The sequence below is a fragment of the Jaculus jaculus genome, chromosome 6 (genome assembly GCF_020740685.1).
Source record: "Jaculus jaculus isolate mJacJac1 chromosome 6, mJacJac1.mat.Y.cur, whole genome shotgun sequence".
NCBI classification, from domain to species: Eukaryota; Metazoa; Chordata; class Mammalia; order Rodentia; family Dipodidae; genus Jaculus; species Jaculus jaculus.
The window spans coordinates 77543056-77559520 of record NC_059107.1 but is presented as its reverse complement, the minus strand read 5'-3'; the positions used below and the strand labels follow the sequence as shown (position 1 = coordinate 77559520).

General features: G+C 45.6%; 1 protein-coding gene across 2 annotated transcripts in view; it reads right to left on the bottom strand.

The window, feature by feature from the left end:
* Arhgap25 (Rho GTPase activating protein 25) overlaps positions 1-15884 on the bottom strand; it is a 78022-nt gene extending 62138 nt beyond the window's left edge. For both annotated transcript variants that reach the window (XM_004662183.2, XM_045153529.1), the window contains exon 1: positions 15779-15884. In XM_004662183.2, the coding sequence (XP_004662240.1) occupies positions 15779-15839 (61 nt within the window). In that variant the 5' untranslated portion in view covers positions 15840-15884. The remainder of the gene's footprint in view (positions 1-15778) is intronic.
* Between the last annotated feature and the right edge of the window lie 581 nt (positions 15885-16465).

Sequence of the window (16465 nt, the reverse complement as noted above, 5' to 3'; positions counted from 1 at the left end):
CTAATCATCTCTGGAAACTCCCTGATGGGAAGATTTTAAGGTGTGCTTTAATAACCCCAGAACCTTTTCAATCCCATCAGCTTATCAGAATTAGCTATCATTAAACAGCACGTATTTGGGGGGGGGGAATAAAGTAACTTTGGTAGGTAGGTGATATTGAGTGGTGAGGCCCATTCCAAAAAGAAAAAATAAAATAAAAAGGTATAGCAGAAGAGGGGCTCACTGATATGAGAACATCGGTGAGTTGAGCTGGGTGCAAGGATGGAGTGGCCACAGAGTGGGAAGTGATGAAGACATCAGAGATGGTGCTGAAGCCGTGGTTTGCGGAGGACTGTGAGTGGTGAGCTGGCTGGGGGCGGCTCTGCATAAGAACTTCCCCAGGCAAGCAGAGCTACTCCCCATCTTTGCAGAGGAGGAAAAAAAGGACAGGCATGACTTGCCTACAGTGGTAAAAGGCTATGCTAGCAACACCATCCGTGTTTGGTGTCTTGGAAGCTTTCGTTCTTACAGTCACTGCCTCTCTACTTTCAGGTCTGCTTTAAGCCAAGACTTCTCTTTTTCCTTCAAGAAATATTTCAACTCTTGAACTTTTTTATCTGTAGACAAAAAGGTGGCCACATTATATTGTTTTCATCATCATTCTGAACATTTTGGGGCATGGAAGGATGAAAAACGGGGTTAACTGTGCCGTTGAGAGAACTGGTCAAATCCAAGCTTTCTGGAGAGAAATAAAGACTTTCTGGAGAGAAATGCACAACACAGGCCAAGTTTTATTGGTGAAAATGGAACTTTAGCACGTTGTCTGCAGGCGCCCTCTCCTGGCTCTCAGTGAGAATGGCGGCCTGGCGTTGGAAAGTGGTTTTGGACGATGTAGGCAGAGTCTCAAGTGGGGAAAGGAAAACTAGATGCAGAACAACCAGAGTGTCGGCTCTTTGAATGTCATAACGACACTTGCACTGTTGTGTCTGATTTTTTTGGTGGGTCAGGCTTTCTTCTCCCCATCTGATGAGATTGATGGAATTTTAATTATCTTTAGCCCTCTGGCATCCTGAGCCAAGCACATAGTACACAGCACAAGACAGACACCCAGTGATACGTGTCAACTGCACAGCAGACTGAACTCGCGAAGTGGAGCAGTCCCCTGGGGGACGGGCGGCCGCACGGGTGTCCAAGCGCCATGCAGAGCGCCCTGGGCTACGGGATTCCACGGAAAACTGGAGCGGCGGCCGAGGGCGGCCGGTGCGCGGCCGGCGAGACCGCGCGGGAAGCGGGCGGGCTTCGGCCAGGCGCCGCGGGCCGCGGCTGGGAGCGGCGCGGTGACGGTGTGCCTCTTCCCGTCCTGACGCTGCGGCGGACGGAAGATGTCTCCGCCCCAGCAAAGTGGGCTTCCAGCTTTGAGCGTCCGCGTGTGTCCCACGAAACACGGAACAACAGTTAGAGGGGGAAATAGCCACAAGAATCAGCAAGAGAGCTGAAGGCAAGATGGCAGCCTGTGTTCACGGGCTTCAGAGCCGAATCTGCCTGCATCGTAGCCAGGAGGCTGAGAAGCGCTTCTCACAGTCCTGCCTGAAAACGATGATCTGAAAATAAGTCAGGTGAAGAATTCTTACAGCAAACGGGAAAACCCGTCCCCACTGCTATGGCCCATTTGCAAGTGATGACAAACAGTTAAACACCGAGTCCCTTTTCATCTTTGCCAGAGGCTAGAGGCTTATGTGACCGTCGGAGACGGAGACGGAGACGGAGACGGAGACGGAGACGGAGCAGCTCTGGGAGAAGTTGTTCCCGGGCCGGGAGGAGGGGCTTCCAGCAGACTCAGCCCATGTTCCTGTCTTCCTGTCCACGAGTCTGAGGGGCTGCTGCTCAACCGTACGTCTGTATCGGACCTTATGTAGGAAGTTTCCAGATGCCCCTGCACGCATAACTTACTACATCTGTCTTCCAGCTGCAGGGCCTGGAGATCAGGGTCCCACCACTAGCAGTTTGAGATAAGGGGATGGAAATGAGGACAAACTTCAGGTAGCTTTCTCATCACTACGCTGGAGCTGGCTTGTTAATTGTAGTTAGTTTAGATTTGATCAGAAAGTTATTTTTGCAAGCATCACATTTTTTTTTTAATGTGACCAACAATTCTGCACCATACTCAGGAACTCTACCCTGCAGTACTTCCTCTTTCAACGTGAAAATCCAGACGAATGAGGAAGCCACACAGGGCTCAGCCCCCACAGTACAGCAAGCATCTGGACTCCTCTAGAATGGAGATATGCTGGGCCTGCTTGGGGGTGTATGACAAGTGTGAAAGGAAACAGCTGTCACCTCCGCCAGCAAAAGTACTAGTGACTGCTTGGCCAGTGGAGAATACATGGTGGTGGTGAGGTTGAGAAAGACTTTTTTTAGAAAGGTTAAGGTGTGGCTAGAGATATGCTTTTCACATGAAGGACGCAGTACAAGATGAACCGGAAACCAACAGGCTCCAGAAAGAATCTCTGCTGCTCTTTAACAAGGAGAGTGGATATACACATCAATGTATCTCTCTAATAACTAGGTTCATCCCCTTTTATTCAAACTGTCATCACTTTTGGTTGGATAATTTGTTCTGTTTTACAAATGGAGGAGAATACAGGGGAGAACAAGGATATGAAGAAGAGAGAGCCAACTGTCTACCATGAGGTCACATCCACCTTGTCTGCCCAGAAGTCCTTATAGGAGAAGCAGTGACACAAATACTGCTCTCATGGCTAGCCTAAAAACCAATTCCAGGGAAATGGTGACAGACACTGGTCATTCAAACCTTATCAAAACAGCAATCCAGAGTCTACAGAGAAATCAAGACTAAATCAGATCTCTACTTTGCCCACCAAGGCACATGGAGCATCATGGAAGAGGGACTGGAAAGATTGTAAGAGTCTCAGGGTGGGCTGGAATAGCCTGAGACACCATGTTTCCCCCATCCCCGCAGAGACAGACTGAGGCCTCTTGGTTCCCACAATGAATGCCAATAACCCCTCCAAAGACCCTCAGCAGAACTGAGGCAGCAGAGGAGGACTCTATGTGTGTAATCTTTTTTAAAAAAAATCAATATTTTTAAAACCCAGTGTGGTGGTTTGATTCAGATGTCCCCCATAAACTTAGGTGTTCTGAATGCTAGGTTCCCAGCTGATGGATATTTGGGAATTAATGCCTCCTGGAGGGAGTGTATTGTTGGGGGCGGGCTTATGGGCTTTATAGCCAGTTTCCCCATGCCAGTGTTTGGCACACCCTCCTGTTGCTGTGGTCCATCTTCTGTTGGCCAGGGGGTGATGTCCACCCTCTGCTCATGCCATCGTTTTCCCCTGCCATCGTGGAGCTTCCCCTCGAGCCTGTAAGCCAAATAAACCTCTTTTTCCCAGAAGCTACTCTTGGTTGGGTGATTTCTACCAGCAATGCGAACCGGACTGAAACACCCAGGCATGGTGACACATGCCTTTAATCCCAGCACTTGGTAGACAGAAGTAAGAGGATCACTGTGTGTTCAAGGCCATCCTGGAACTACAGAATGAGTTCCAGGTGAGCCTGGGCTAGAGTAAGACCCTACCTCGAAAATAACAAACAAAGAAAAAAGCACCTGTCACATAGAAAGAAGCTTTTCAGTATAAATAAAGAAGTGAGTGAAAATAATGAACAAATGAATGAATGAATAAACAAATGAATAAGTAAATTTATGAGTGAATGAATAATCAAGTGAATGAGTGATGAGTGAGTGAATGAATGAATGAGTGGATGGATGAATGCAACTCCAGAGAAAGAGTATGTGTTCATGGGATCATGTTTTCACTTATACTTATACTGAAGACTATACCTCTTTGCATAACTCCAGGGAAAGAGTGCTATGTTCATGGGATCATGTTTCTATATATGAACTAGAAGGGATGTGCCTCAGCACTACCATGTTCTTCAAACCCTTTTAGGAAAACTTTATTTTCTGATATTGCTACTAAAAAGTATGAAATCTGCCCATAGCACATCTGAGCAGTGGGCACTGAAGCAATGTACGTATTCACTTATATGGTCTTCTTAAAAGAAGAGGCTTCGTGAAGTTTACATATTCACATAGACAATCATTTTCAATGAACACATAAGTTCTTATCAAAGACAAAGGATATAAGCATGCTAATCAAATGGGTGGAAATCATTTATTATCAGCAAACATTTGATTTGTACACCAATTTTATACACCTTGGAGTTGCAAGTGGAGAACATTTAAGAGGCTCTTGTCTGTATCTTAAGGGAAGGACGCAGTAGGGATGGGCAGGGCTGCACCAGACTTCCTGCTGACGGGCGACCCCCGTGCTTCATGGAGCTAAACTCACCACAGTCTTGTAATTGTTTCCCTCTCTGCCTCCATTTGGGCCTGTGGGCTCCAAAAAGATGGACAGAGCTATTATATTTGGCTGCCAATCCTACAAGTATCTTTTGTCTTGTGAAAAGTGGTTTTTAGTTTTTCATTAAAAAAAAAAAAAACTTTCAGGGCTGGAGAGGTGGCTTAGAAGTTAAGCACTTGCCTGTGAATCCTAAGGACCCTGGTTCGAGGCTCGATTCCCCAGGACCCACGTTAGCCAGATGTACAAGGGGGCACGTGTGTCTGGAGTTCATTTGCAGTGGCTGGAAGCCCTGGCGTGCCCATTCTCTCTCTCTTGCTCTCTGTCTGCCTCTCTGTCTCTCTCCCTCCCCCCACCTCTGTCACTTTCAAATAAATAAAATGGACAACAAAAAAAATTTTAAAACTTTCAGTTACAAAAGTGATGATAAATAAAGGCTAAAACAAAAAAATGCAAATTATCTTCTCACTCCACAACTCTCACCTCTCAGTTCCTTCTGGGGATTCTACAAAGCTTCCATCCTCTGTGAGGGAACTCTTCTGAATGACCTGTACCTCACTGTGGTGTCCATCCCACGGCTTCCCCAGCTTCCCCAGGTGTAAGTTGATCACAGTTGTGGTGGCTGCAGCAGAGGCTTTGCCTCAGCTCTTTGTGCCTGCTTGTATCACATGTCTCAGGGCACCTGGTGACTGCCATGGTGCTACCTCATGCCAGTTTGGGTGTGAAAGGACTGTCATCATCAACTTACTCTTCTTAACAAATCCTGGGATCTTACTCCCAGAGTGAACATTCCTTTTATTTTTGGTGGGTGTGTGGGTGTAGGTGTGTGTATATGCATGTGAGTACAGGTGTGTGCACCCTGTGTATGCATGTGGAGGATATCGATGACCTTCTCTTTCTTTCACTAGGTTTCCCTGAGACAGAGTTTCTCACTGAACCTGGAGCTTGCCGTCTTTTTGTATAGACTTACTGACTTGAGTCCTATGCTTACACAACACATACTCTTATCGGCTAAGCCATCTCTCCAGCCCCAGCATTCTCAAAGGACCACACTCCACTAGTTTGGAGTCCCTGTACAGTCCTCCCATTGGACACCATGAAACTGCTTTTGAAACTGTGATATGAGCTGCAACAGCACCACTCCTGTGAGCTGAGCTGTGTAAGGCTATGGGCGCCCAGGGCCACACCAATCTCATCCCAGACCCATTTTCAGAGACCAGGTGTCAACAGCCACTGGGCTAGCCAGTTGCCTCCCAAGCTAGCACAAAATACAGAACTAAGCCTGTCTAGTGTTTGCTGGCGGAACTTTGTGCATGAGTGAGTGGAAAACTGCTGTGTCTTCTCATCACCAGTATGGTTGGTCCTCACTCTCCTGCTGCTGCAGGAGCCTCAGAGGTAACATTAGCCTCCATCCCCAAGTGACCTGGACAGCAGGATGCATACCTCCATTTAACTTGTGCCTAAAAGTAAGTTAACAGTATAGGGGAGCAGTAATATCACCTCTGCAGAAAGCCAGGTGTGGGTACTGGAAGGGACAACCTATTTTGTGACAATTAAGGAAGGCATATTTCTAGCTATTTCTCTGTGCTGATGTGTGTGGCTGGGCGAGATCTTTAGCCATTAGAGACAGGAAGCTGCTCAGGGCACACAGTGGCATCTGCCACACCAACAAGACTAACTTGGTCCAGGACCCAGGCTGTGGATTAGCAAATGTTAAGTTTGACAATGAATTATAAAGAAGGCTTTCAGTAAATGAAACTCCCAAGCATACATGGATCAGCTCAGTATGGGCTATGTGGTGTCAGGATGCCGCACTGGGAACCAGCGTTTCAGTAGCCAGCTGAGCTCAAGCAAGCTGGCCTGGCCACTATAGAGTGATGGAGCTCTTTCAAGAAAGCCCTGTATCCTGGGACTAGAGGTCCAGAATGTCTACAGAAGAGCAAGTATGGGTCTCAGCTTGGTGGAGCCTTTTCAGCCTGACCAAGGCTGCTAAGTTGCTAAGGAGCACATGTTATCTGCAGGACCTTGGCCAATACACCTAGCCAAGCACTTGGGGACATGTGCCAGCTTTGGGTATCTTAAATAACACAGTTAATACTTGATTCTTATAGAGAACACTCATAGAATAATAATACATATATGTATGAGTACATCTCACCTACAAAACCCTTACCCATAATTTACTATTAGCAAATGGTGTAATTCCTTGCACATTTTTGAGGGCTTATTTGTATACGTGTTTCTTTATTCATTCAACGTACAACACAATAAACTCTCATGTGCCTATGAAAAGTTAGGTACCTTTGAAACCTCCCAATATATTCTCCTTCCTTTTCCTTCCAGAAGATGAAGCCTTGAATTTTGTTATCAGTTGATTCCTTGTTTTTTTAAATAATTTTGCCATATGCATACATAGTTTTTAAACTACAACTAAATGAAAAGAATAACAAGTAATTTATTAATGCTACCCAGCTCTTCTGGGACTTTCTTTTTTTTTCTTTTTTATTAAATTGTTTCTGCTCAACATCACTTAGGTGTGTAACTATAATTATTTATACTTCTCTCTCATACAATGTTCCACCATATAAAGTGGCTAAAGTTTATTAACTCATTACATTATGGTGATTCTTCACATGGCTTCTACTATGAAACCAATATGTCTATGAAAATTCTGTACTTTCGTTCTGGTCACATGAGCAGAGCTTTACTAGAGAGTAGTCTCAGGAGTGAACTGCTATGCTGGGCATCATTTGCTTGGCTCAGCAATCCAGGCAGTTCTCCAACATAGCCACACCCTGTTTGTGAGAGGTCCCTCTGGACCACATTGTAGACCCCATCTGGAATTATCAGATTTTCTCACTGTAATGAATTTGGTGAGTGAGAACAGCTATGACACTGTACTTTTCATTTGCACTCCCTAATTATTAAGATGAAGTATATTTTCATGTGTTTATTGGCCAAGTATTATTTCTATTCATGTTGTCTGCCTATTTTAAAAAGTTCATGACATCCTTATACATTTAGTTCTATCTCTATATGTTTATGTAGGCATCTATGATTCTCTCTAAAATCATACTTACAAATTGGCTTATTTTAACATGAACAATAATAAATAATAAAGCCAGTTTTTAGAAATTGTTTGAATTATTCAAGTTTTAAGTAGAAAATGTTTTTATAACCATTACTCTGATTTTTGTAAATAGCAAAGATAGATCCTATGTCAGATTAATAATTATTATGTTGGTAACTGTGGTGGTTTGATTCAGGTGTCCCCCATAAACTGAGGTGTTCTAAATGCTAGATTCCCAACTGATAGAGATTTGGGAATTAATGCCTCCTGGAGTTAGTGTATTTTGGGGGGTGGGCTTATGGGTGTTATAGCTAGTTTCCCCATGTCCATGTTTGGCACACTCTCCTGTTGCTATGGTCCACCTTATGTTGGCCAGGGGGTGATGTCCACCCTCTGCTCATGCTATTGTTTTCCCCTGCCATCGTGGAGCTTCCCCTCAAGCCTGTAAGCCAAAATAAACCTCTTTTTCCCGTAAGCTGGTCTTGATTGGGTGAATTCTACCAGCAGCGCGAACCTGATTGCAACAGTAACAAATAGAAAAGTAGTTAGAAAGCCCCCACTACCGGCTTTCCTCACTTTATAACACACACACAATATATATGTTTTATATATGATAAACATATATGTTTATATGTTATGTGTGTGTGTGTGTGTTTCTAAATTCTTTAGTTTTTACTACTGAATTCCTGGAGGAAAGTGTTGATAGACTCCCCTCCCCTTGAGTCACTGTCATTATGTGTCTCAAAATCCTATAACCACTAGGCCCTGTTTGGCCCTTTTTGGGCTTAGGGAGCTTGAGTAAAAGAGAAGATACTTGCAGTTACATATGATATGAATGATCTAATATTTTAACCAGCGACATACTAGCTAAACACTGGCAAAGCATAGACTCTTTCCCTGGGGGACTGGCTGCGGCTCAACAGAGCAGAGCAGATCAGCCACATGCAGGACATGTGTGTGAAGAAAGAAGGAATGCTGGGTCCCAGAACCTGTTCACCAGGGCTAGTAATTCAGAACTCAGTCAGAAAGATGAAGACACACAAGTGTAACTATCTGAGAAACTGTGTGAACACAGTGGAAGGCTGTCATGGCCCAAGTCGCCGGACTGAAACTGAGTATGACGGAGGATCAAAGGAAAGCATGGGCCCCTGCTCCCAGCCCAGCTGCTCGTTGCCTGCATCCTCCCCCACCTTTCTCATGTCCAAGCCCTGCTCCCAGCCCAGCTGCTCGTTGCCTGCATCTTCCCCCACCTTTCTCATGTCCAAGCCCTGCTCCCCATCAGGAAGGGTTGGTCAGATGCAAGATGGTCTGAGTGGTGCTTCCCCATCTCTGCATCAAGACCCACCCAGCCACAGTGGTGCTTTCCCAGGCGTCATGCCACCCGGAGGTCCTCTCAGCTCTCTGAGAAGGAAGCACAGTGCAGAGCCCCTCCCTGCAAATTTACAGGCTTTTGCTTTTACTCCAGCCCTGTCTTGGCACTCAGGACTTAGAAGAACTGAGAGAAAAAGAGGCCCCCTTCTGGCCCTACAGCGGTTCAGGGTCTTCTGTTTCCCCAGCAAGTTCCCCTTTGGTGCTAAGCTCCCACCTAACCCCCCAAGTCATAGTTTGGCAAGAGCCTCCTGGAAATTGAGCAGAGAGTGAATCACAAGGCTCCAATGCCAGTTGCCTTATGGCTTCACCCTCTTTGCTGCAGGAGTTTTCAACTGGGGAAGGTGTTAGTGCTGTCCTTTCCACCAAAGGGCACTTGGCAATTCCTGGAGACACTTTTGGTTGTCACAGTGGGTGGTGGTAAAGAGGACAAAGATGTGGCTAAATATCCTACAATGCATAGGAAAGTCCCCACCACAAAGAATCACCCACCCACAAATGTCAGGGGGGACCAGATGGAGAACCCCCAACTCTTTCACAACCCATTCACCTGGACACCCAGTTCCACAGATCTCCCCAGTGGAGATAGCTTCTCTCATGTATTAACAAGCCAGTTCCTAGAGCCCCACCACAGATGCAAGGGGGCCTGAAGACTCTCCTCAGACGACTCAGCTAACAGTGTAGATCCTTGTTCACATGACACCCAAGAGATAGAACCTGCAGTCTGGTCTGTTGGCGACAAATCAATAGGTGGCATGGAATGTGGCAAAGGTTCCACCGGACTTCATTATGTCATTATTACTTTTTATTAATTAATACTAAATAATATCACCTTCTAGTAGTCAGACTTTCTTCAGTCAACAAACACTGCTTGCTTGCCTGACTGGTCTAGGCACTGAGCTCTACAATGCTTGGATGAGAACTCACTGAGGTTGCTGCACCCAGCCCACCACACGCAATTCCTTATCAGGTGCATGCTTGCCAAATTGTAGGAACAGGCTGGAGAGATGGCTCAGCAGTTAAGGTGCTTGCCCAAAAACCCTAACAACCTGGGTTTGATTCCCCAGTAGCCACAAAGTCACATGCGTCTGGAGTCAGTTTGCAGTGGCTGGAGGCTCTGATGCACCCATTCTCTCTCTCTCTCATCTCTTCTATCTCTCCTGTTTGCAAATAAACAAATAAAAATAATGTTTTAAAACTTAGGATCCTGGGCATCCCTCCAGAGGGCTAATTGCCTGGTTAGGATGAAGCCTGGGAATCTTTATTATTAGCAGCACTTGAGGTGGCTATAAGGTAGGCTCTAAGGAAGCCACTTTTAAGAAACACTGGTAGAAATCACGAATCCACCTAACTAAATCCCAGGCTTGAAAATCTAATGTGACAATTTTTTTATACCCCTGAAAAATTTTAAATATTTACTTTCTCAAGTTTCCCATTTTAAAAAATATTTTATTTATTTATTTGAGAGAGAGAGAGAGGCAGATAGAGAGAAAGAGAGAACGTGTGCACCAGGGCCTCTAGGCACTGCAAATGAATTCCAGACTCATGTGACCCCTTGCGCATTTGGCTTACGTGGGTCCTGGGGAATCAAACCAGTGTCCTGAGGCTTTGCAGGCAAACACCTTAACAGCAGCCATTTTTAACTGAAGGAGGATGAAACCCTAACTGAGACCAAACACAGATGCAGAGAGAGCTGGAGGCCCCTTGTAAGGAGAGGCAGGACACTGTCAAAGGCATGAGCCCAGCTGATGGCAATTTGGGAATTAAATCCTGCTGGAGGTGATGCATTGTTGTGGGCAGGCTTATGGGTATTATAGTCAGCTTCCCCTTGTCAGTGTTTAGCACACTTCCCTGCTACTATTGTCCACCTGATATTGGCCAGGAGGTTATATCCACCCTCTGCTCATGCCATTGTTTTGCTTTGCCATCACAGAGTTTCCCCTCAAGTCTGTAAATGAAAATAAACCCTTTCCTCACAGAAGCTTCTTTGGTTTGAGTGTTTTCTGCCAGCAATTAGAACCTGACTGCAGTAGCAAAATTGGTACTGAGAAGTGTGTCATTGCTGCTAGAAACCTTGTCTGTGTGGCTTTTGGCTTTTTGGAACTGATTTTTAGAAGGAGTATAGACAAATATGAAACCTTGGCCTAAGAGATGCTTTGCAGTGCTTTAAGTACAGTTTGATGAAATATTCTGGTCAAAATTGAAAGACCTGAGTGCAGTAAGAACTATGGACTGTGAGGTTTGGCTTATGAGGGTGAGAGAGAGCTTTGCCTGGACTGGGCTAGAAGCATTTTGTGTGAGAAGCTTCCTACGTTCTGTCTGCCTGTTTCCTGGGAATTTGTTCAGGGTTGCATTGCATAGAAATGGGCTGGTGTGAACAGAGAAGTATGGCACAGGAAAAAAAAAAAAAAACATGAAATCTTCGGGCTGAAACTGATGCCCATTCAGCTGCAATTGTTTGAGAGATTACAACCATTGAAATTGGGCCAGCTGATCAGCATTGGAATATCAGCAAGAAAGCAGACTCTTTTTTTTTTTTAAATATTTTATTTATTTATTTGAGACTGACAGAGACAGAGAGAAAGACAGATAGAGGGAGAGAGAGAGAATGGGCGCGCCAGGGCTTCCAGCCTCTGCAAACGAACTCCAGACGCGTGCGCCCCCTTGTGCATCTGGCTAACGTGGGATCTGGGGAACCGAGCCTCGAACTGGGGTCCTTAGGCTTCACAGGCGAGCGCTTAACCGCTAAGCCATCTCTCCAGCCCAGAAAGCAGACTCTTGAAGTGAGGGGCCTGAATGCTGAAGGAGTGTCCTGTTCTTCAAAGTCTGCTTTATTCCCCCTTGGATTAATAAATTTGTAGCTCACTTGGCATTATGGAGTATAACAAATGCAGGAAAGAGAGTCATTGAATTTACAACATAGCTTTGTTTTTCTGAGATGGCCATGGGCAGTGTGAAGCAGGCTTTTTGGATTACCTGCATGGAGCTTAATGGAGCCATGAGGTTGAACTGTGTGCTGCAGTGGAGACCCAGTGGAGATGCCAGGACTATGGGATGACTACCAAGGAGACCTGTTGGCACCAGATGAGGTTTTCTGGGACTGTAAGTAGCCTATCTAGAGGGGTAGACTTGGAACTGCAGAGACTCATTACGCATTAGAATTATTGGACTTAGAGACTGGTCACTGGTTAGAGTTGTTTATTTGGAGCTACAGAGTTTTCCCTGTTTGTTTTAAATCTTGTATTGGTTGAATATTTCTGTGCTATGCCCAGTGCTATATTTTGCAGTATGAATGTTTATTCTGTGCCATTATGGTTTTTGTTGTTATTGTTTTTTTTTTGTATTAAAAGACCTTTGGGCTATGGGTATGTTTGAACATCATTGGGATTGACAAAAACTTTTAAAGATGGACTGAATGCATTGTATTTTACATTATGGATGGTTATCAGTTTATGGGGGTCAGAGGAGTAATGTGGTAGTTTGATTCAGGTGTCCCTCATAAACTTAGGTGTCCTGAATGCTAGGTCCCCAGCTGGTGGCAATTTGGAAATTAGATCCTCCTAGAGATGGTGTATTTTGGGTGCAGACTTATGGGTGTCATAGCCATCTTCCTCTTGCTAGTGTTTGGCACATTCTCTTGTTACTGTTGTCCGCTTGATGTTGGGCAGGAGGTGATATCTACCCTCATGCCATCATTTTCCTCTGCCATCATGGAGCCTCCCCTTGAGTCTGTAAGCCAAAATAAACCCTTTCCTTCCACAAACTGCTTTTGGTTGGATATTTTCTGCCAGCAACGTGAAGCTGACTGCCACAGATGCTGTGCTCTAATGCAGAGACACCTGTTCAGGCATGTTTGCTGCTGCCCTCTTCACAATAGCTAGGAAATGGAATCAGGCTAGATGCCCATCAACTTGATGAATGGCTAATAAAGATGGCACATATACACAAGGGAGTTCTATTTAGCCAAAAAGAAAAATGATGGTCTGGAGAGATGGCTCAGCACTTAGGGCACTTGACTACAAAGCTTAACAACCTGAGTTCAATCTCTTAGCACCTACATAAAGCCAAATTCATAAAATGGCACAGGCATCTGAAATTTATGTACAGCAGTTGGAGGCCCTAGCATACCCATTCTCCCTATCTGTCTTCTCTCTCTTTCTCTTTCTCTCTCTCCCCCTCTCCCCCGCCTCTCTCGGCAAATAAACATTAAAAAAGAAAAATGAACCTATGAAAGTTTCAGGAAAATGGCTGGGTCTAGGAAAGATTATACTAAGTGAGGTAACCCAGGCTCAGAAAGACAAGCACCACATGTCCTCTCTCATATGCAGATCTTAGCTTCAAATATTTAGTTTATAAAGTTGGCACAGGAGTCAACAGAGGCCAGGAAGCCAGAAGGAAGTCAATTGGGGAGTAGGTGAGGGCTTAAGGGGATGGGTAGCAGATATGAAGACTAAGAGGTGGAATACTGAGGATGGAAAGGTTTAAGTGGGGATAGAAATGAGGGATGGAGAAAAGGAGCAGGTGGGGGAGGGATAAAATCTAAAGATGTATGAAAAGTCATGTGGAAAACCTATATCTTTGTTTGCTACTTTACAATATATAGTTTTAAAAAAGAATTTGAGCAGAAGTACATTGCATGGGTGGATAGTGCTGCTCCCATAGACTTAGGATTTATAGGAAAATTCCTGCGCCAAGGGTGAGACACTTCCCAGTCAGCTGCTGCTCAGGGAGCTCTGAGGCCCCCAAACAGTGCAGGCTATTAACAATGCTCTTGGTTTCCCAAGATGGTAAGACCCTGTTGCTGAAGACTCCACATGCTTCAGTTGCAGGAGACTGAGGAATCAAGTGTGAAGAGCTGGAAGCTCCTCCCTGCAGGCTAGATGTCACAGTGCTGTGCAGGCTGTAGTGGAAAAAAGTCATCCACAGGCTTAGCCAGCAGTGAAGTCTGTGGACTCAGCCAGCTGGACAAGGTATGACCCACTGGTGCAGTAGTTACAGGCTGTTATCAGGGTAAACAACTGCCCTCTCGTTGGGTTTGAGGCCTACTCCACAGGAGGGAATTCATGCCTGATACTAAGAACCTACTCCAAAAAGCCTATGATGGGGAGGAAGGAAACTACTACTATTGTTTAGATAAATGGATATGTTGTGCTCCTCAGATTACCCTCTGAATATTTGTGTCTGTGTCCATAGATCAGGGCTGCTTTGGTCAGAGAAGCTTCTTTGTGCTGTTGGCAGTGACTGCTAGTCATTAACTGTCTTCTGGATATGAAGTCCATTGCATTCATGACCTCACAGTAGCTGTCCTTACCTGACCTACACAACATTGAACCCATCAACATTGCATCATGGATGTGGAGAGGGAGGAAGGAAAAAGACATAAAAATAGAAAAGAAAATAATTGGAAAGAAAGAAGGGTTTCAGTGGAAGAGGAATGGGGACAAGAGAAAGTAACTGGAGGGGAGTATGATCAAAGAATATTATGCAACATTATGTACATATATGTCAACACAAAGGTGTTTTTAAATTGGGGTTTGATGACACAGAATGAGCAGTAGGCAAGTGTGTTTGTATGGACAGGAGAGAAGGCCCTTACTCACGGAAGAAGCTCAGCCTAGCAGCCTTCACCCGACTCATACTAAGTGAGGTAACCCTTCCTGCCCTTCATGATTCCAGCTTCATTAGTGAATGCCAGTCCTTGCTCTCCAAGACAAGTAGCTTCTCTGATCATTGTCAACTGTGCTTCAAACCCTTCCCTGGCCTGCTTCAGCTCTCCCTCTTGTGACTTTTTAGCAGATCACTTATTTTAACACACCAGTCACCACCAGAGGTCCACCTTGAACTCTGTTCCAAGAAAACTCCCCAAGCTGTTGCAAATAGGTTAACATGTCTAATATCAAGGAACTTATCTCATTATGTGGTTGAGGTGTGTGTGTGTGTGTGTGTGTGTGTGTGTGTGTGTTATAGGCAATCACTTTGGGCCTAAATCACTGCAATCAATTTAATAATAACACAGCCCTGCCAGGCATGGTTGGCTCAGGCCTGCAACCCCAAACCCCAACACTCAGAAAGCAGAAGCAGATGGATCTGTGTAAGTTGGTGGCCAGCCTGGTCTACATTGTGAGTTCCAGGCAAGCCAGGGACACCCTGTCTTAAAAGGAATAGAAACCTACCTAATAACAAATAATAATAATAAAATTGAACTCATGTAGCCCCATTATAATGAGAGGGAAAAGGTAGAAACTGCAGTCCAGGATATCTCAAAACTACCCTCAAGACAACTCATTGAATATACATGTCTTCCTCAGAGCATCTGCGTTCCCTACCATTCTGTTGCTTTAAAATTGCTTTTGTAGCCAGACATGGTGGCACACACCTTTAATCCCAGCACTAGGGAGGCACAGGTTGGAGGATCGGCATGGGTTCAAGGCCACCCTGAGAATACAGAGTGAATTCCAGGTCAGCCTGGGCTAGAGTGACACCCTACCTCGCAAAAACAAACAAACAAAAGCTTTTGTAAATCTTCAACTGTTTCTCCATTCCTGTCTTGTTCTCCTTGTCCACGTTTTGCTATAGACAGCCCCCATTCTTGGGCCCAGAAAACTGACTTCACTCCCAGATGAAACTCCCCAGAATACTGCAGATTTTATGCTGCTACTGAAAGACATTCAAAATGTGGATGTTTCCAAACCAGATGGCAAAGACTCATGGATGGTATAAACAAAAAGCCCGGTTTGTGTACAAGGTGCAGCCTACCCTTGATCCATTCAACCCACCTCCACATTAAAGGAAACGGCGCCCAGCAAGTTGGAACCTGAGTCCGTACACAGGCTTGAATGCAAATCTCCCCAAACTCAGACGTGCTGCGGGGTCCATTCTTCACAGACGACGCCCTCCCCTCCCTTGAGGCCAACATGCAAATAAGAGGTGTTCGAGTGCAAGAACCGCAGAGGCAAGGGAAAGATGTGGACCCGCACCGTACCTATTTTCGCAGCCTCGGCTTTCAGGTTGAAATCCCAGGTCCTTGGTAACTTCAGGGACATTTTGTTTCGGGCGCGGCCGAGTGGCCGGGAGGCAGTCAGTGCCCTTCCTGCCCTTGTGATCTTCGCCTCCGCGGCCGTCTCTTCCCGCTCACGACGGCCTCACAGGCACCCAGGCTGGCGGCTGGCTCGCCAATGAGCCTCTTCCTTTCTCTCAGGCCAAAGGTCCAGCCATCTGTCCCTTGGGGATGGCACCCAAGCCTCCTTAACCCACCCACGGTCGCCCAGGGGCTTTGCTTTCAATTTTACCAGAAATATCCCAGGTGACACTTTGCAGTGCGTCATGGGAAGCCAAGCTCCTGTTCGAACGAATCTCGGGCCTCTTGAAGCAAAGCTGTGATAAACAACCGCCTCGCAGCTTTTTTTCGACTGTCTGCTTCCTCGCAGTTTTGAGGAAGTGGGCTGCTGTTCAGTGTGGTGGCTCTGTGAGCGTGCTTTCTTAAGAAAAGCTTGTGTGGAAATTCTTGTAAAGCTAGAATGAGCATGTTTGTGACATAGGCTGTGCTCTTGACTGAAGAGAAAAAATTTCCAAGACTCTCACCACATGCCTTGACTCCAACACAGTTCTCTTTGCTTCAAGCAGCAAGCTTCCAAATCACCAGGAAGACAGCCAGCACTCTGCCCAGGAC